The sequence below is a fragment of the Balaenoptera musculus genome, chromosome 9, assembly GCF_009873245.2.
Source record: "Balaenoptera musculus isolate JJ_BM4_2016_0621 chromosome 9, mBalMus1.pri.v3, whole genome shotgun sequence".
Taxonomy (NCBI): Eukaryota; Metazoa; Chordata; class Mammalia; order Artiodactyla; family Balaenopteridae; genus Balaenoptera; species Balaenoptera musculus.
The window spans coordinates 34,413,411-34,434,529 of record NC_045793.1 but is presented as its reverse complement, the minus strand read 5'-3'; the positions used below and the strand labels follow the sequence as shown (position 1 = coordinate 34,434,529).

The following is a 21,119-nucleotide window of genomic DNA, read 5'->3' as shown; positions in this document are numbered from 1 at the left end:
ACGGTGACCCTTGACTTCTGAGACCCTTAGGGCCTCATGGAGCACATTGTGAAAATCAGAGCCTAATTATTCTTCACTGTTATCAGTCTGGCCATCTATGCAGCCACAAGAATGGTCTTTTGAAAATGGATACTATTATGTACTTCCCAATAGCTTAAGAACCTTCAGTGTCTTCCCACTGGAGTTGATCCTTTAAGCAAAGTCTTTGGCCTTTGATGTTAAACCTCAATATCTGGCCTCTGCTACTGTTCCAGCTTCCCCTCCCATTTCAGGTACCTGTGCTTCAACTACTTGGACACGTGCTGTTTTCTGAAATTTCTGTGCCTTGTCTCATGTTCCCTTTGCCTGGAAAGACCCTACATCTCACCACCTGGAAACAAAAAGTCCTTCCTGTTCTCTTCAAGTCTTAGCCCAAGCACTATCTCTGAGAAGTCTTCTTTGCTCCTTGTATTAGTCAGCTCAGGCTTCTATAGCAAAATACCATAGACTGGTGGCTTAAACAGCAGAAGTTTATTGTCTTACAGTTCTGGAGGCTAGAAGTCCAAGATCAAAGCATCAGCATGGTTGATCAAAGCATCCTCACCAGAACCACTTCCTGGTTTGTAGATGGCCACCTTGTGACTGTGTCCTCACATGTCCTTTTCTCTGTGTGTGTACATAGAGAGAGAGAAAGATCTCTCTCTTCCTCTTGTTATATGGCCACCAGTCGTATCAGATTAGGACCCCACCCTTATGATCTCATTTAACTTTACTTCCTAAAAGCTCTGTCTCCCAATACAGTCACATCGGGGGTTACAGCTTCAACATAGGAATTTGGGGAGGGACACAGTTCAGTCCATAGCACCCTCTTTCCCTGCTTCCGCACACTCCCAAGTAAAGTAGATCATTTTCCCCCTTAGCGCCTTGTACACTTGTAGGAAGCCAGGAAATAAATACTCAGACCTCATTTTCTTCATCACTTGGACTTCCTGCTGGTGCTTTCCATTGCTGGGGACAAGGTAACACACTGCTGCAGTCCTTAGGGGTCAGCCTCCTAGGGCATAGCACATGGTACTGTGCAGAATGGATCTAGAGAGTGAGTGGAAGAGATCCAACAGGCATGACTGTCTATTCAAGGTGTGTCTCAAAAGTTGTAAAAAGCTGAAAATGAACTGTTAGATGTATGGAAGTTTAGAGTGGGACTCGTAACTTAGCTAGCCAAACCTCATTTTACAGATCAAAGATCTAAAACCCAAGGGAGTTAAAAATGACTTGTTTGAGCTTATTAGTTATTAATAAGAAATATACATGAACATCTTCTATGTCACACACCAATAAACACTTGTAATAGTTTTCTGTTGCTGCATAACAAATTGCTACAAATTTAGCAGGCTAAAATAACACCTGTTAATTAACTCAATATCCATTTATGCTTTAGATCAGAAGTCTAGGCAGCTAAGCTGGAGTCTCTGCTTAGGGTCCCAAAAGGCTGAAATCAGGGTGTTGGGTAGGTTGAGCTCTAATCTGGAAACTCTGGGGTCAGAATCTGCCTCCAGGCTCACTCCTCAGGTTGGTAGAATTCATTTCCTTGTGGTTGTAGGCCTGAGGTCCCTGTTTCCTTGCCGGCTGTCAGCCAGTGGCTGCTCTCAGCTTCTAGAAGCCACTCACATTCCTTAGCACTTGGCAACCTCCATCTTCTAAGCCAACAACAGTGCTTAGAATTCTTTCTGCACCTTCGATCTCTCTGAATTCCTCTCATGCTCCCAGCCAGAGAAAACTTAATATTTTTTAAGGGCTCTTGTGATTAGATTAGGCACACCTGGATAATCTCCCCTTTTCCATATAAAGTAACATAATAATAGGAATAACACCAGGGGTGAAGGTGATGGGACCGTCTTAAAATTCTGCTTACTGCTTTATTTACCTGATTGTACCTAATCCTCATAATACCTTTTGAGATAACTGGTAGTATTCCTGTTTTATATACAAGAAGTCAAAGACTAAGAAAGTTAAATAACTTACTAAGCAAGGCTTATAGATGGCAGAGCTGGAATTTGGACCCAAAGCTTGCCAAAACCTTCCTTATCACCACCTTTCTACAGGATAGAACAGAAAGTCAGAACCATCTTTACACTGTCCTGCCCAGTGAACTGTGGACTGCACCAGACTATCCACCCTACATGTGGCACTTTTGCGGCATAGACATCTTGGTGGACAATAATATTTTAACTGTGAGCTCTCCTTTTTTTTCAATGCACCAGTAATTACAAGACCAGAAAAAAATAAAAGGTTGAGGAGACCTGATACTTATCACATAAGAGCTACTATCTGGTGGGCACACTTTTAAGTAATATTTAGAGATAACAAATATTTATGAAATGCAAGACAGAAACCCAAGATATCAAGGAGTTTATAGCCAATTATTTCATATCATTGGAACCACAGATCATTTATCATATAAGTAATAGAATTATTCGTTTGTCTTATCCTTGATAAATCCTTCCAATAAAAGAGTTACGTTTTACAAGAAAAGTGTTACTTGAATATAGCATACATCTCTCCGGAGAATTTCTGATTGGGTTAGAGCTGGCTGAAAACTGAAAATTCCCCACCATAAATGGATTAATGCTTGTGCTGAATTCTATAACAGAGGCCCACGCTTAAGTCCATATATGTATATCCCTGTTGTAAAAGGGCAGCTTCCAACTCTTTTAAATTATTGGTTTATAGCAGTGCCATGACCATTCCTTTAAATCACTGTGACTGCTGGCAGCATGTCAAAGCACTCCAGTTGCTACTACTTGCCTTGGAAAAATAATAATTTTTACAAATAGTACTACAAAAATAATTTCTCTATTGAGGGGATGAGGGATAGTTTCTTGACTGCTTTCAGCTTGAAACTGTAAATCTATCTATCTACTTTTCTGAGGCAATGCTTTTGGTAAATTTTGGTACTCTCTCTCATGGACTTAACTCAAGAACTCTGAAGTTGTAATGGAAAATTTTGAGAATACAGTTCTGATTTGTCATGCATATTAATCTTTGCATGTGTATGTGTTAACAGCATTAAACTTTTTTGTACAAAAACTTTTTAGTACAAACAACCCTCCTCCTCCCAGGTCTTAGAGCTTCCCAGTCTACCAGTCTACTCTCACATCTTTTTTAGAAAGTCATAAAAAAGACTGTTTTAAACTAACTTAATTCAGAATCCCCCCTCCCTTTTTTCCCTTCACACAACTTTAATTAACATCCCACGGAGAGCTTGGGGAGAATTGCGTTAGGGCAGTTTAGAAGATTTAGAGATAAGACAACCGTGCTAAATATGGGAACTGATTTATATACTCCCCCAAACTGCTATTGAATTGGAATGGCTCAAATAAATTTAATAAAAATAAACTATTTAAGTCTACATATATCATCAGAAGTTATGTGTGAATCATCTGAGGAAAGATACTGTACAAACCTTACAAACATAGCCCCTAGCACATGGATACTAAGCTCACCTAAGCCCTGTTTTTGTTTTGTTTCAGGTTGGCATAAAACCAATTTTTAAAAGTTCCTTGTTTTCTTAAAAGGGATGGAATCTGGGTTATTTTAGACTGAAATTAAATATATTATAAATGTCCCACTCATCCTCATGCCTTCTCTTAGATACAAAGATAATGGTATCTCTTTCTTCCCTAATTCCTTAACAAAATTCTCCTTTTAATAAATTTATTGGCTATTTTCCAGATGACTTTGAAAGTTCTTAAAAGATATTTCTAAAAATAAAATAATTTTAATTTAAATATGGGAGATTCAAATATAAAACACTGTAGACTAAAATCCCAAGAAAAGGATTTAAAACGTTTTTTAAACCTAGATAAGTAGTAGATGGCACACGTTTCCACATGGATAGCCGTTGGCACCTGGCCCAGATTTTATGGGTTTATTTCTTGCCTAGTGGTTTGTAGCTGTCCCTTTTTATTGTAGAAATGGAGCTCTGGTATTAGGAGTCTGGAAGGGATGTGGTCATTCCAGCTACTTCAGTGATGACAACTCTGACTAAAAGAACCATCCTACCCTTCTTGAGTCACATTCCTGCCAAGTGCTCTGTTACTGCAGGTTACCATGCTGGGGTAAGGATGCAGATGAGGCTAATAATATACTGGGATTTTAAAAACTATCATGAGTCAATCATAGGTTTTCCCCACTTAGAAAACTGATAATCAGGCATAGTCTGACTTCTTTAGCTACTTCTTTTTCCCTCATCACTGCTGCTATTGGTGTAGTGTTTTAACCTGATTTTTCTTGCTTTAATAAAGGTATTTCAGGTGGGTGAAGGGGTGGACAGGGAATATAGATTTTCTCAGAATGTAAATATTCCAAGAATAGCCAAGATGAAAAATAAGAAAAAATATAGAGATGGCTATTATATCGCTGGTTAATATACCTCTTTTATATAACATTTTCATAGTAAATATAATTTATATAACCATGCTACAGCTTGTCGTGTGTAGTATAGTTCATGCTTTAGAAAGCCTGCAGGCTTTATTTCACTTACTCTTTTACTATTTGTCTTTCAGATTCTAGAATCTAACTCCCCTCATTTCATAGCATATATGTTGTACTGGTGTAGAACTGGATAATAAACATTTCCAAAGGAACTCCAGTATTCATCACATCCTTGTAAAATTATTACTTCCTTCTTTAGTGAACCACTTCGCTAATATTACTATGCATGCCATAGTTCAAAGCCATATAAGGATCTATTTATCTATATTAAGAACTAAATTCCCAACCCACCTCTTTACCCTCAGGAAGGTGTGATTTAAAACTTGATCCAAAAGCAATGTGATAGTTTTATGAATAATTATATTGTTTTTGTTAACCGAAGAACAAGAATGAAGAACATACTGTAGTAGAATAGTATGCTCCTTTCCACTAGATGGAAGTATGAGATAACCAGATGTAAGAGTCTTTTATAGCTGAACTGGAATATGCAAACTCTTCAGCGAATTCTTACCAAATAAAGAATTCTGACCAATGTGTGCACAAGGGAAGTATTTAGCCTCTCCACCTTCATATCTCTGACACTGTGTCTCTTTCTTTCTCTCTCTTTCTGAGACTGTATAAGTCAGATCTAATGTTTTCAGTTTGCAAACCTCACCTTGAGAAAACAGGACACAAAAATCAATAATTATTTAATAATTTGTTATTTGGCAAAGAGTTATTGTTTTGTTTTTTGCTAATTTTCTGATGTAGAGAAATCCAATGATGTATATTAATTTTAAATCCATAAGACTTATTAAACTCTTAATGATGCTGATACATTTTTATATGATCAGTCATAGCATGTGTGGTTAACAACAGTTTAGTTTCTTTCTTTCTGATGAATCCTTATGACTTGTATTTCTTTGAACTTTCTTAACTGCTCTGATTAGTACCCACAGGACAAAATGAATGAAGTCACGATGGCAAGGTTGCTTTCTTGCTTCAGATCCTAAAATGAATGCACTAAGTGTGATGGATGCTGAGTCTTGTGGGGTTTTTTTCCAGACACCCTTTCTAAAATCCTAATTCCCTTCTACAGCTAAAATTACTTTAAAATGTAATCAGAAGAAATGTTGAAATGTATTGAATCCTTTTCCTATATCTGACGGGAAGCAAACATTTACTTTATCAGTTTCCGCTGTTATCTTTATTTTCCTTCTTTTTTACTTTAGGTTTAGTCTGAATTTTTCCTAACTTCCTGAATTAAACACTTAGCTTATTAATTTTTATTCTTCTTTCTAATTTGAGCATACCTTAACTATAAATGTCCTCCTCAGCATCCCTTTAGTTGTGTTCTACAAGTTTCAGGAAGTAATAGTTTTGCTTTCTTTTTTCCTAAAATGTTTTTTGTTTTAATTTCTATTGTGATTTTTTTCTTTCAACATTGAATTTCTTAAGAGTCTTTTTTTTTTTTTCACACACACACACTGTATTTTATTTTTACAAGAGATAAATAGACTGACACCAAGCATTGTACATGGATGACCACAACAAAAGCAACAATGATTGCAATTACCAAACATGAAACACACTCATACTATGTCATAATATTGACATTCAGTCCAGTAATCCTCCACTGTAACAGCTCCTTTACTTTGCAGTGAAAATTGTAAGAGTCTTTTTTAAAAAAGTACTTTGTAGTTACATTTTTGCTGATGATTTCTAACATAATTGCATTCTGTTCAGATAATGTGGTTGATGATCTGTCCTTGGGCATTTCTTGAGCCTTGCTCTATGGCATAGTAGATGTTTAGATTTTCAAAGTGTTTCAAATACTTATAAAAAGAATGTATGGTCTCCAGTCACTGGATATGATATTTTTATGTGTCTGTTAGATCAAGCTTAATAATTGTGTTATTCAAATATTCATTTCTAATTTTTTTAGTCTCACCATAATGATGGGTTTGTTCATTTATTTCTTATAGTTCTGTTACTTTTGCTTATATATGTTGAAGTTAGGTTACTAGGTTGTATTAAGTTCAGAATTGTTATATCATAGAAGTGTTTTTAAATGTTTGTTACAATGAAGTGACTCTCTTTAATAGTCATTAAAGGAAAAAGCATTAATTATATGACATTCATATAGGTATCTAACTTACATTTTGTTGGTATTTGCCTGGTTAATCTTTCTGCATCTTTATACTTTCATCCTTTCTGTGTGTTTAAAATTTAAGCATTTCTTACAGACAGCATATTGTTTAATTTTGTTGTATTATCCTTCTGAAAGCCTTCATCTTTCAGCTGGAGAAATGGGCCCATTTATCGTGACTGTTGATATGCTTGGGTTATATCAACCATCTAATTTTTGCTTTCTGCATGTCCTAATTGCCTCCGTTTATTTTCTTCTCCTCTCTTATTTGACTAATTACATTTTTATACTTTAATTCCTTTTTCTTTTAGTTTAGAAATTACATTTCTTTTTTAGTTATCTAGATATTTTAACATACATGTTTAACATCTAATGTTAATCTGTATCTTCAGTATCTTCCTGAACAATATAAGGATATTAGAATGTTTTTTTAAAACTCAGATTCCTCCCTCTAACTTATATGCTATCACTGCCCTGTATTTTAGTACCAGTATATGTTTTTAACCCCACAAAGTCTCTCTACTCCTCTGTTTTCCTCTGTCACCTTTTCCAGCTTCTGCTCCTTTGCCAGACTCCTTCCTGAGTCCTCATCTTCTTCCTCTGCTCTTCCCCCAGGAAGTGAAAGTGATCTGTTCAATTAATTCCCTGACTTCCGAACTTATATTTTCTATCAGGCTACAGTTTTTAACACTAGATCTATATATCCTATAATCTACTTGATATCTTTACCCTGTCTCATAGGCATTTCAAACTTATTATTTCAGTTTTGGATAACTTTCACCAACCTTTTGCCCCATACCTCAGATCTGTTCTTTTGCTTTTACGATCTAAGAAATTACATTCCTTTCACCAACTTACTCATCCTGGAAACCTGGGTTCATTTTTAAACAGACTGGACCTTCCCTTCATCATCACTATATCCACAAAGTTTAGTCAGTTTAACATTCAAGGATATCTTAAATTTGTTCCTTTCTTTTTATCTCCAACATCAAGTACTCTAGTCCAAGCTATTACACATCTTACCCAGGCCAAAACAATAACCATCCAAGTTGTAAATTCCACTTGCGAAGTAGCAGTAGAATCCCTGTTATTTAGAACCTTGCCATTGCAAATTGGATGCACCATTGACATGTTAACCAGTCTCCCTACTTTCAATTATGTCTACCCCTAATTCATTCTCCATGTGGCAGGTATTACAATTTTTGAAAATGATCTAATCATGTTATTCCATTACTTAAAAGCCTTCAGTGCCTCCTGATTGCTCTTATAATGAAAGCCAAATTTCTTAATGTGCCCTAGAAGTCCCTGCATGATCTCAGGCTTGCCTACCTCTCCAACCTTGTCACCGCCCCATTTACTTACCTCACTGTAGTCATACCAGACTTCTCTGATCATGGGACCTAAGGGCACAATCTCTTTCCTAATTCAGGACCCCCCCAAATACTCTTTCTACCCAGAATGTCTGGAGGCTTTTCTTCTCCTTTCATTACCTCTTCTCAAATACACACACATACACAATTCACACCTGTTTTACACATCCTTCAGATCTCAACCTAAATGTCACTTTCTTATGGAGTAATGTTCTTATGGAGTCCTTTCCTCACCAGTTCTAAGTCAAAATTATACCCTCTCAAAGTATCCTGTACTTTTCTTTCTTATCACAAATGCAATTATAGGTGTGTGTGTGTGTTTGTATGTGTGTGTATTTGTTTAATGTCTGTCTCCCCACCAGGTGGTAAGTTCTAGAATGTCAGAGATTGGGCCTAATTTTTTCACTATTGTGTCCTAGTATCAAGTTCATTGCTTGGCACATGGACACTCATATACATTGCGTGAATGAAAGATTACATGCCAGACCAGTCTGGGGAAGGGAGTCGGTGTCCTTCAACTATAAGAAGGCCAGAGACTTTATCTGTCTTCTTATACATAAGGGAGCGTATGATAGGTGATCACTAAGTGTTTGAAGAAATAAAAGAAGGGGGAAGGAAAGAGAAAGGAGAAAGAAAATAGAACATGAGAAAAGAGAGGAAAGGAAATTGGAAAGGGGACAGAAAGGAAATGATAAAAGCTAAACCTAAATCTTGGATTACCGTCCTTGATCAGAAAAGGATATATCAACGTCCTTCTCTCTCACTTAGGGAATAAAACAAAAAAAAAAAGACAAAAACCCATGGGCAATGGCTGTTATCATGCAGTAAAATATGAAACTGCTTGCTGTGATAGTTTTTTGGTGATTTTGTTTTATTTATATATCTGGTTGAGAGAATGAGGAATACCAGATGGGGTTATCCTCAGACATGCCCCCTTGAGCATGCACTTTTTAATCAAAACCTAACTTTTTTCAAAGTCTTATAAAGTGAAGATGCATTTATATGTTTCCTTGTTTAAATTTATGGATGGCTACTTGTAATCTCCTCACCCTCCCCAAGACTTGACTTTGCATACCATTATATGGAATATTTGTAAAAGTATATTTTGAACTATATATGTATGACTGATTAGATCTAATTAATCATTGCCTACTTATCTCCAAAATTATAGAAAAATATGTCGTAACTGCAAGTGTGGCCAAGAAGAGCATGATGTCCTCTTGAGCAATGAAGAGGATCGAAAAGTGGGGAAACTTTTTGAAGACACCAAGTATACCACCCTGATTGCAAAGCTAAAATCAGATGGAATTCCCATGTATAAACGCAATGTTATGATACTGACCAATCCAGTTGCTGCCAAGAAGAATGTCTCCATCAACACAGTTACCTATGAATGGGCTCCTCCTGTCCAGAATCAGGCATTGGTAAATAATAAGGGGGAGGGAAGTCCCTGTATTAAAGTTCATGGGCTACTTATTTAGGGCAATTCCTTTAGTGACCCTAATCGACCTCAGGTCTATTGTTTTTCTGGGGTCCCCATTACTTTGACTTACAACTCCTATTGGTCTTTTGAAAGTAAGATTAGATACCTCATAGAATTTTTGACTACCTAGATAATCTGTGTTAACCTTTTCAAAGAAATGGTCTGACATTTTTAATAATTAAATGAAAAACAGATGTTTTATATAAATCTAGTAACTTCTATGTTACTCTTGAGACGATTTCTCTTAAGATAATTAAGAACATCTAAAGAATAGAATTTTCTTTCATTTTTTATAACTCAAAAGATGTTCAACACTATATTTCTTTTACTATGTAAGGCAAAAAAATGCAATTTGTGTCAAGCTATTTCCACTAATATAACAACTAGAGGAGACATTTGGAAATCTTTTAAGAAGGTTAGTTAAATCATAAGAGTGAATCTTGTGATGATATCATTTTCTTATAGTGATGAAAATACTGATGATCCTTAGACCATTCTAAACATGCTGCCTAAAAAATTGTATTCTCTTGCAATTATACAGTTGTGTTTTTTTGGTTTGTTTTTTAAAATTTTTATTGGAGTATAGTTGATTTACAATGTTGTGTCAGTTTCAGGTGTACAGCAAAGTGATTTTAGCACATGTAAACATTAAAAGAAACTGGAAAAAAAAAGCTTTAATTTCATGAAGAAAAATATGTTCATTTTTACTGACCTCAATCTATTTATTGTACCATTTTTAACATGTTAACATCTCAAGATATTAATATTATGAAGATCAATTGTTAGTAATGGATAAAAGTGATTTCTTTCTTCAGTAAGTTGATTCTGATGAGTGTTGTAAAATATCATTTATATGATGGCCAAGCATCTCCCAGTTAACACCGGTCTCCCTGTGGTCTAGGCCAGGCAGTACATGCAGATGCTGCCCAAAGAGAAGCAGCCAGTGGCAGGCTCAGAGGGGGCGCAGTACCGGAAGAAGCAGTTGGCAAAGCAACTCCCTGCTCATGACCAGGACCCTTCAAAGTGCCATGAGCTGTCTCCCAAAGAGGTGAAGGAGATGGAGCAGTTTGTGAAGAAATATAAGAGCGAGGCTCTGGGAGTAGGAGATGTCAAAATACCCCGTGACATGAACGCTCAAGACCTCAACAGAACATACATTCCTGGAGGAGATAGAAGCACCACAACAGCGGTAGGGGCCATGGAGGACAAATCGGCTGAACACAAAAGAACTCAGTATGTAAGTGATAACAGTCATGATGTTGGGCCAGTTGGTATATTTTACAGGTTCATTCCATTTCTTTGAATGGCTGGTGGGGAGGCGGGGTCGACAGGGAGGAATACACTTACTCTGTTTCCAAAAGGGAGTAGATGAGGGAAATAAATTGAATTATAATTCAGTTTAGGCTTATTTTAGAGAATTGTCTACCATGTTTGAAGCCTTGGTCTAAAGCCAGGTTTTCTGATTATTTGTTGCCGAAGATAATTGTGAGTTTTATGTATACATAGCAGTTAGCACTGGTGTCGTGCTGGAATACAACATACAATCTAGAGTCTGTTTCTAAACATAATTTTGATATTAATTGTCTCTTCCCATAAATAAGAATAATACATGCTTAGGTTAATTCAGTTTTGCTTGTGAGAACATGCCTAAAATTCAAACTTAAATTTATGTGGATATATGGTCAATCATACTTCTAAAAAGTCTCTCTAGAGAGGGATATTGAAGTCTTTTTTTTATGCCTTGAAAGTGGAAGCAAATTGTGACACAGATGAACAAAAAATAAGAATTAAACTTACTGTAATGTGTTTCTCATAGATCCCGTTAGCACATCAACCAACAAGGCTTAGTCCTGTATTTAAAAAAAAAAAAAAAGTACAATAATTTCTGAAGTAATCATTTTTGAGAGAACTACTAAAATTGAAGTGAAAATTACTATTAACCTTTTTCCATAAGCAGCTTTAATTCAGAAAACAGTGCTCTGTTACACATAGGGTGCAAGAATTAGGTTTGGAGAACCTGGAGAAAGCCAAGAGACTCCTTTTCACAAATACTAACACCATATTGCCTACATGGACAAATTACTGATTTCAGTAGAAATTATTTCCTTGAAAGTGGCTTCTCTGAATTCCTACTAAAACTGTTGATGAGAAATGCCAGTCTTAGGATGACTAGATTGTTTTGGCTGGTTTTGCTTTCAGTCCTGCTACTGCTGCAAACTGAGTATGAAGGAAGGAGACCCAGCCATCTATGCTGAAAGGGCCGGCTACGATAAACTGTGGCACCCAGCTTGTTTCGTCTGCAGTACGTGCCATGAACTCCTGGTCGACATGATTTATTTCTGGAAGAATGGCAAACTGTACTGTGGCAGACATTACTGTGACAGTGAGAAACCCCGGTGTGCTGGCTGTGATGAGGTATGTTCTCTGGGGCCACCTAAATGCAGGCTCCTTTTTGCACCCACCTATGGTTCCTTCACCATGGTAACCAGGCCACCCTTAACGAGAAGGTAAGATGAATTAACCAAGCATTAGTTGCTTTATTTATATCCAAAGAAATTGAATGAAAAAAACTTTTAATTTCAGTCATTCTGAGTGTCCATGTTAACTGTGTTACCTAATGAAATACTGTCCAGAAACGTAAAAGATTGATTTGAACTAAACTAAATAATCACCCAAGTTCAAGCTTTAGGTTGTTTTCAGACTTCATACCCCAAAAAGTTGACTGATATTCCTTGTGGATCTAAATCCCTTATTGGTCTAAAGAACCTAGCTTGGTTATTTGTAGTAAAAAGGAAAAAACATGATTGATCTTATTTTTATCCTCTTCCCAGCTGATATTCAGCAATGAGTATACCCAGGCAGAAAACCAGAACTGGCATCTGAAACACTTCTGCTGCTTTGACTGTGACAACATCCTAGCTGGGGAAATATACGTGATGGTCAATGACAAGCCCGTGTGCAAGCCCTGCTATGTGAAGAACCACGCTGTGGTAAGAGACATCTTGGGATGTGGTAGCCTTGACCTGCCTTATTTAAGCCTCCTACAAAGGAGAAACAGAAAGCACTACTCTTAAGTAGGAAACACGTGATTCCTACCATAGGGTGTTAAAATCCAGGTAATTCAAAACAATACATGCACTGACTAGGATGAACCACCTCAAGATTCTACCTGTGCAGTTTACACTCTAAACTGCTACATGATAATCAAATCCCCACCAAAAAAAAGTTCCTTAATGGGAGTGAGATTGATTGATTCTCATCATACAGATCAGATTTCACTTAAATTAAGGTATTGAGGGGCTTTTCATACGCTTTAGCTCTATTTTAATGTTTATGTTTCTGTTCTTGTTACCAGATCACCCACTGTGGCTTTGTTTTTGCTACCTGTACATTGTACAGTGCCTATTTCTTAAACTCTCATTGAATTGATATATATAACAAAATTTGACTGGCATATTTATATTTGCATGAGCCAAACATTCAAATATTTAATGTGAAAGTACATATATATATGTATACACACCCTGCTTACACAGAGCTTCTGTTGAATGATTGCCCAGAGATAGATAAATAAAGAGTAGATAAAGAAAGAGTTGACCATATGTGGTAAAGCTTATAACCCAGGGGGTATTAAAAGGATAGGTGTTTACTTTACATGCAGATAAATAAGTACTAGTTAAAGATCTCCCTGAGCTATCAAGTAGAGGAGACTCCTGGCTAAGGAATAAAATGACATTTATTATGTATAGTTCTCAGAGTATGATACAATGAAAATAAGGTAAGAAGTTTTGGTGTCAATGCCAGTTTTCAGCCTTTACCCACTGCCCCCAGATATAATCTATCAGCTGTCATTTTCTGTCAACTCTGCCTCATCGATATATCTCAGATTCTCACAGTTACAACTACTTTTTTTTTTGTCATTTGGATTATTGTAGTGACCTCTAATTTGGCCTCCCCACTTCCATTCTTCTTGTTCAAAGCCACCTTCCATAAAGATGGAAGATAATCTTTCTAAAATGAAAATCTGATCATTAAGCCTTTGCTTAATAGATCCAGCCCCTTCTTACCTGTCCAGCCACTTCTACTAGTTATCTAACCCAAATCATACATTTCCCAAGTTACCTGCATTTCATAGTTTATACACTGTTCTTTGTCTTCTGCTCACACTAATTCCTTTGTCTGATATGTCCTATTCCCTGTTGTTTTTCTAACTTATTTATTTATTTATTTATAATTTTTTTTTTTGGCCACAGCACACAGCTTGTCAGATCTTAGCTCCCCAACCAGGAATCAAACCCAGACCCCCGGCAGTGAAAGCGCTGGGTCCTAATCACTAGACCGCCAGGGAGTTCCCTCCCTGTTTTACCTGACTGTGCCTGCACAATGCTCCAGACTCAGTTTAGGCTTAACTTTTTTCAGAACACCTTTCCTGATTCCCTACCCCAAGCTCCACCCCTTTCTCTCTGGCTAGGCTGGATGCCTCTCTTCCCACAGGGCTCTGTGTGTGCTTGCCCACGTGTGTGTAATTGTTAATACCATTCATCTGTCTCTTCCACCAGACTGTAAACAGCTGGAGGATAGAGCTTGCCTCTTTATTTCCATACCCTCAATGTTTGCACTTAGGAAATGTTTGAGTGACTGACTTGTGTTTTAACATTTCTCATTTGCTTTGGGGGTCAACATGGACCTTCCTTATACCTGGGGATAAGATGCTGAATCATCATATGGCCTGATACGTCATTTAGCTAAAAAAAAAAAAGCTTCTCTAAATGTTGCAACAATTTCTCTACAGAAGAGAATTATCATAATGTGCATTTTACACATTACAGGGGTATGTTACCTTGGTCTCAAGGACTAGAATGTAAACTCCATGAGGGCAGGGATTTTGTCTGCTTTTTTTCTGTTCTATTTCCAACACTAGAACAACACTGTAGGTACTCAGATATTTATAGAATAAAGCTTTAAACAGATGAAGCTCCTTTATTGTTACAAGCTTCTCTCCATTGCATTGCAATAATCATTGGAGAGGAATAACCGCAGATATGATTAAAAAGAGAATGAGAGAATCTCTAAATTATTTAGCTTTATAATATGGCATGATTTCTTTTAGAAGGTTTACTTTCTCAGTAAGATACACTATTGCCATTTGCTTAATATTAAAATGAACATATCTATCCATCACCTGAATAAACCTTAGCTGATAGCAAAGAGAGGTACCCATGCAACATGCTAAATGATATAAAAATTTGAAGATTATCTAGTTCAGGGCATTGATCTGCTTAGATCTTTTAATCTTAAAAAGAAAAAAAAAAAGGAGTGAGAATACAAATTATTTTTAGACCTGAAGCCAAGAACTCAATTCAAAACAGGGCTTTTCTGAGGAAAAAATTAACCTGGAAGGAGGAAAATGATAAATACACTTAGTTTGTCTGTGCATGGTCTCTGGAATTCTAGTCTCAAATGGCCACCCCCAGAATTCACATCTCTGAGATTTCACAGGATCCTCCTGCTAGAGAGCACATTACAACAAGTGTCATCAATTTTATATTGTGTATACAAATAAATAAAAAGTAGGAGGGATTGAAGGAAATAAGAACTTATTGAATTACTAGCGGTTTAATTAAGAATCCAGGAAAAATCTAATGCCAAGCAGAAAGTGGTGAAGTACATCATCTCCCTGACTGGTCCTGGAGTCTCCAGACCTTTGGTTGGGACCTGGGCAGCTTTCAGATTTATGAAGAAGGAGGGATCGGTAGTTTTTACCTGGGATCATGTCAGACTTTGGGATGAATGGCAATCAAATTATTAATAAAACTAAATTTCATGAAGCCCACAAACGCTAAATTCCTATACCATTCAGTGTGCTAATTATTTTTTTTTACCAAAACAATTTCCTTAATTTTATGTGCAGTTGAACAGTAGTTATCACTTTTTTTTAAATTGCAAATGAAAATGTGAGTTTTGAAAGATTATAAAAAGATCTACAAACATTATGAGAGGGCTGAGATAAAGAAGGTAGATCATGGTCTAAAATCAAGGAAATAAAAAATTGAGTGTGAAATGCGTGTATTGTATACAAACAAGTTTTAAAATATTGAAAAATTAATATGAAATATAGAAAACAACAAAGGGCAACATTCTAAATGAATTACAAAGCTATAAAAAATGAATATATACAAAAGCAATTGCTTGCATGGTGCAGCTACAAATTAGGAGTATGTTTGTAATCAAAACATTCATTTTTGTTGTATTCAGGAATAGTGGATCGATCATGCAAAGAGAGTATCTCCCTTGCTTCTCAGGGAAGATTGGGTTGACATAACCTGTGAATTAAGGAGCTACAATCTCTGTAATTAGGAAGGCTTGTAGTTCTAAAAAATATGGAAAGTATATTGCAGGTCTGAAGTGCATATTTATAACAAGGCCTCACTTCACACCCTAAGCCAGTTCACCCACTGAGTGGCAGCCACACTTTCAGGTCTTTTCAAGTAAGAAGGCTCAGGCTAAATGACCTTCCTCAACCCACCCACCCTCATCTCTCAGGAATTCCTGACAATCACATTAAGAGACCAGGAAGGGTGTGGAAGATGAGTCACTTTGATGTAATGCTGGACAGTCTTGTTGGTTTCCTCCTTTGTTATAAAATATTTAAAACAAAAACTTTAGACACATTGATTTATAATACATATAAACAAGAAGGCATATGAACTATCTAGTGCTTTGGAGCTCTCAACTGGGTAGTTTTGTTTTCTGTTGTAATATTGCCAGTTATTCATTTATTTTCTTTCTATACATGTCCAGCTAAAGAAGAAAATTATGTGTGTTTGTGGGTGTAGATGTGTGTATGTCATATATTTATTTGTACATAACATACATGTACACTGAATGGTATATGGAATGTAAGTGTTAATGTTCCATGATATTAGATTATACATAAATTATGACATGACAGAAGCCAGTTAACTACAAGTTATATTTATAGTGCAAACTAATTATTCTCAAACACTGTCAGTATTTTTTGACTGAGTCCTTAATTACTTTGAACATGATTTTCATTTACTACTGTCTAGAAATTAGTGGTGTTAATAATCTCATGTGTCATAGGTAAGACTGGTAAAATTACCACTTCAAAGCTTTAGTGAGTGAGGAAAAATCTCTTTTTTTTTAAAGCCTATTTTTTAGAGAAGTTTTAGGTTTGCAACAAAATTGTTAAGGAGATACAGAGATTTCCCGTATCCTCCCTACTCCCCTCACATGCGTCACCTTGAGCATTATCCACGTCACTCACCAGAGTGGTACGTTTTTTAACAAGGGTGAATCTACATGGACATATCATAATCACCCAAAGTCCACAGTTTACCTTAGGGTTCACTGTTGATGTTGTGTATTCCATGGGTTTGGACAAATGTATAGAATGGACAAATGACATATATCCATCGTTGCAGTATCATACAGAATATTTTCACTGGCCTATAAGCCCTCTGTGCTCTGCCTGTTCATCTCTCCTACCTCCCTGTCCCCTACTCCCTACCCCTGGCAACCACTGATCTTTTTATTTTCTCCATAGTTTTGCCTTTGCTAGAGTGTCATATAGTTGGAATCATACAGTATGTAGCCTTCCCAGATTGGCTTCTTTAACTTAGTAATGTGCATTTAAGGTTCCTCCATAGCTTGACAGTTCATTTCTTTTTAGCTCTGAACTGTTATGAATGTACCAGAGTTTATTTATCCATTTACCCACTGGTGGACATCTTCCAAGTTTTGGCAATTACAAATAAAGCATCCATGTGCAGGTTTTCATGTGGACATAAGTTTTCAACTCATTTGGGTAAACACCAAGGAGCATGATTGTTGGATTGTATGATAAGAGTAAGTTTAATTTTAAGAAACTGCCAAGCTGTCTTCCAAATTAGCTGAACCATTTTGCATTTCCACCAGCAATGAATGAGAGTTCTTACCATTCCACATCCTTGTCAGCATTTGGTAGTATAGAAAAAATCATACAACTTTTTTTTTAATAATTGCTAATGTACAATCTAATAGAATACACTAGAACCAAACACACTGCTTTGGAACTTGCCATCAAGACTTTTTGCCATGGGGATATCTTGCAAGCACTGAGTCCTGTTTGGACTTCACCTGTTATTTCTCACAGTGTTCCACATATAGACCCCCATTAACAATTGTTGGCTATGAAGGTTAACGAGAAGAAGGTCATTCTCAGTTGTATATCTCTGAGGTTGTCATTCTTAGTTTAATCTGCCATCTGAAGCAATGCGCTGAGTTTGTTCTAACGTGAAAATGTTACCATCACAGTTAGATCTCTCATCTTATTCTCTTCTTTGTATAATTGACTTAACAGGTATGTCAAGGATGCCACAATGCCATTGATCCCGAAGTGCAGCGGGTGACCTATAACAACTTCAGCTGGCACGCGTCCACAGAGTGCTTCCTGTGCTCCTGCTGCAGCAAGTGTCTCATTGGGCAGAAGTTCATGCCGGTAGAAGGGATGGTTTTCTGTTCAGTGGAGTGTAAGAAGATGATGTCTTAAGAGGATAGTACCAAGCAGTATTGAGCCATAGCTAACCAAAGTGCTCTGCATTTCTACTGTAAAATGCAATTTGGAAAAACAAAAGGAAAAAAACAAACTATAAAGGAAACCAGGAGATTTTGTTCTGTATCTTTCTTTGATGTTTTTCCTTATCAAATTTTTCATATCAATTTTTAAAACCTGCTTTAAGCATTTGATTTTAAAAATGGTAAAGAGGAGTTTTACCTTTTCTTGGCTTTCCAGATGTAAAATCTTTTGAGTTGGAAGCTTGGGTTTAATCATTCTTCATATTCCTGCCCCCTTTGTGCCAAACACAGTATATATGAAACACTTAAAAGTTAGTATTTGAATGGAAAGATGAGCATTTCATGTTCTATATTCTTTTTCACTTCTTGTATAAAATGAAAAGGAAATTAAACTTGCCCTAATGCCAAGGTCCTACGTTTATTGCCTCATCTTATTCACTGAATTTTGTAGCGATACACAATGAATTCTTTTGACAGAGAAAATAGAAATGCAGCATAGTATGAAGAGCCGTTATCATTTTAATGCCTATGCATTTGCTGTTTCCTAACTTAGGCAGAGATGGCTTTATCGCATATCTCTATTTTTTTTATTTGCTCTGCCTCTCAGTATTCTCTTTGTAAGCTGATGACCTCCATCTGTGGCCTTGAATATTTTATTGTCACATGTGGCATCCACACTTTTTAATTCTATAGATGATTTTTGGCTTGGACGTAAAAGCCAAGCCACTCATTTATATTATGCTTTCAATCCAAAGAACATGCATACTTTTTGTATCCAAGAAACTATAACTTGTACTGTTTGCACTTGCCTGCTGTGGTTTGGATAGACATTTTGCATGGTTTTCTTTCTCTTCTAATGGATACTGTCCTATGATGCCTTTTCATGGGTATATATCAAATGCCTTCTTTGCCTCTATACTTCCATCCTTAGATATTTCTAATGTTAATTCTTCCTTATCTACTTCCATACATAGCTATGCACTATGAAAATTAAATGGAATGAATGATATGTGAATATCAATGGAATGAATATTATTATTCAAAATAAAGTCTCTTTCACTTTAATACTTGTATTTTTGTTCTTTGTATCCTTTTCATTTCAGAGCAAAAAAATCCTTCTGCAATTAAGCATTTGTTACAGCAGGGGGCGGTGTTTCCAAGCATAAAAAAATAACCCCTCACATAAAGGCTACTTCTGACAAAACAGGACAGAAGCTAGGCTTTTCATTATGGTGAAGGGATACATTTTATGAAACTTTATAATAAATGAAAGCATTTAAATTGTTGGTTTTCAAGTCATGCAGGAGTTTTTTCTTTCAGAAAAAAAAAAGAAATGTCATTTTAATTGAAGTTTGGGAAAGCTATATTTTCTTGAGGTAAGTCTAACAAGTATTACTCTTATACTCAAATTGCAACTCTGTTTGGTTTTCTAAGAATTTTTTCATGGCAGCCTATTGTGAAAAGGGAAGCAAATGTGGAATAGTTGTAACTTCATTCTTCCTAATATTAGCAGGTCATGAGATTTCTTTTTTTCTTAGTCTGAAGCATTTGTCATAGTAGGAGTAGCACTTTTCTCTGACACATACCCAGAATAATTTGATTTTGATTTTTTTCAGCTCATGTTTGTTTGGCTAATAAATAGTGCTTCTCCTAAATTCCATAGCCAACTCCCCCACCCCACCCTACCCCACACTCACTAACATACAGAGATCTGCATTTATTCCCTCTGCACTGTGCCTTCCCCAGCCATGAAAAAAGTGTCTTGAACCCACCACCTTATCTAAGAAGTAATCTAATCCTGCATACAATTTTAAATGCTAATATCACAGATATCCATCATTGTCTTTAAATATCACTTTATGCTTTCTCTCTTTTACCTTTATCTCAAATGGCAACAGATATATTTCCATCTTTTCCACAAAGTTGAACAACTTAATTTTCCCAAACATGGCTAAGTGGGAATAAATTGAAAAACTTTCTCTGCATGCTAACAGGCCTACTCCACATGTCTGCCTGCGCAGCCTGCACTCTCCGGTGGCTGAGATTGAATCAGGCTGTTTTGGAGATATAGAGGCTCAAGAAATTTGGCTAAATCCATCACTTACTACCTGAGACACTGATTGTATGTATATTAGGCATTTCCTAGAAGAATAAACTACTTTGCCTGAGAAATACAGAACCACTTGTTTTGACTCATTACCCTAAGTTTTAGTTTGGCCTTGTAATACAACAGAATGAACTGTAATGAAATGTAATGCAAGAGAATGTGCACCATTTTTAATTGTTAATCAGATTATTTTTTTTTAAAGAGGTCTTTCAAATAGTTTGTCCTATAAGCACTTAACAAGAGTGTAAGATGGTTACTAGATTCTATAATTTTTATTTTTCCTCTAGCCCATAGGATATGCTCACCCCCTCACTTTCCACCATCATTTTATATTCTGCATTGACCTCAATTCTAAATAATGGCTTACTTGGTACTGGCGCCAGAGTTAAATCCTTCCTTTGCAAAGGGGAAAAGATAGGAGAGTAATAAATATTTCTATCTGAATGTGTGCATTTTTTTCTTCAAAAATAGATAATGAAGAATAAACTTTTGGTCTCCTTATTTCCTGTGGGGTCAATAAATAGAAATTTCTATCATCCAAATCTCATTTACGTTCTATTTTTCAGATATATAGCTTATCCATTTTTTGTACTCAATATAGCAGGCATTTGACTAACATGTCTATGTTTGTTAGCAGTTGAGAGACCCTTACCCTGAAAGGGACTAAACAGGGAGGAAAAGAATACCAGGATATGAACCACAATAAAGGCACCACAGACAGTAAGAAAAGAAATGCCTTTTTCCCTTCTGCAGAAGCCACCATCTTGGATATTAAAAGGTATAATGATGACTTCTGATTCTCTTATTCCCCTGTTCAGCAGTGGGTACTTGAGAATAACAACGTTGGATGAGGAAAGAGAAGGGAGATATTTCTTTCCTGAGACCCAGGAAGTTCAAAAGAAGATTTTGACACATCGGTTGCTGGAGTATATTGAAGTAATACATTTATCATCCTTATTGGAAGAATCAGACATATTAGAA

At 36.3% G+C, this 21,119-nt stretch overlaps 1 protein-coding gene across 2 annotated transcripts in view; it reads left to right on the top strand.

Moving 5' to 3' along the window:
* Positions 1-19,075, top strand: part of TES (testin LIM domain protein) — a 45,214-nt gene extending 26,139 nt beyond the window's left edge. The window contains exons 4-8 of one of the 2 annotated variants that reach the window (XM_036862902.1): positions 9,143-9,395; positions 10,356-10,691; positions 11,654-11,869; positions 12,286-12,444; positions 17,817-19,075. In XM_036862902.1, the coding sequence (XP_036718797.1) occupies positions 9,143-9,395; positions 10,356-10,691; positions 11,654-11,869; positions 12,286-12,444; positions 17,817-18,005 (1,153 nt within the window). In that variant the 3' untranslated portion in view covers positions 18,006-19,075. The remainder of the gene's footprint in view (positions 1-9,142; positions 9,396-10,355; positions 10,692-11,653; positions 11,870-12,285; positions 12,445-17,816) is intronic. The other variant, XM_036862901.1, reaches the window with a different exon arrangement.
* The last annotated feature ends 2,044 nt before the right edge of the window (positions 19,076-21,119 follow it).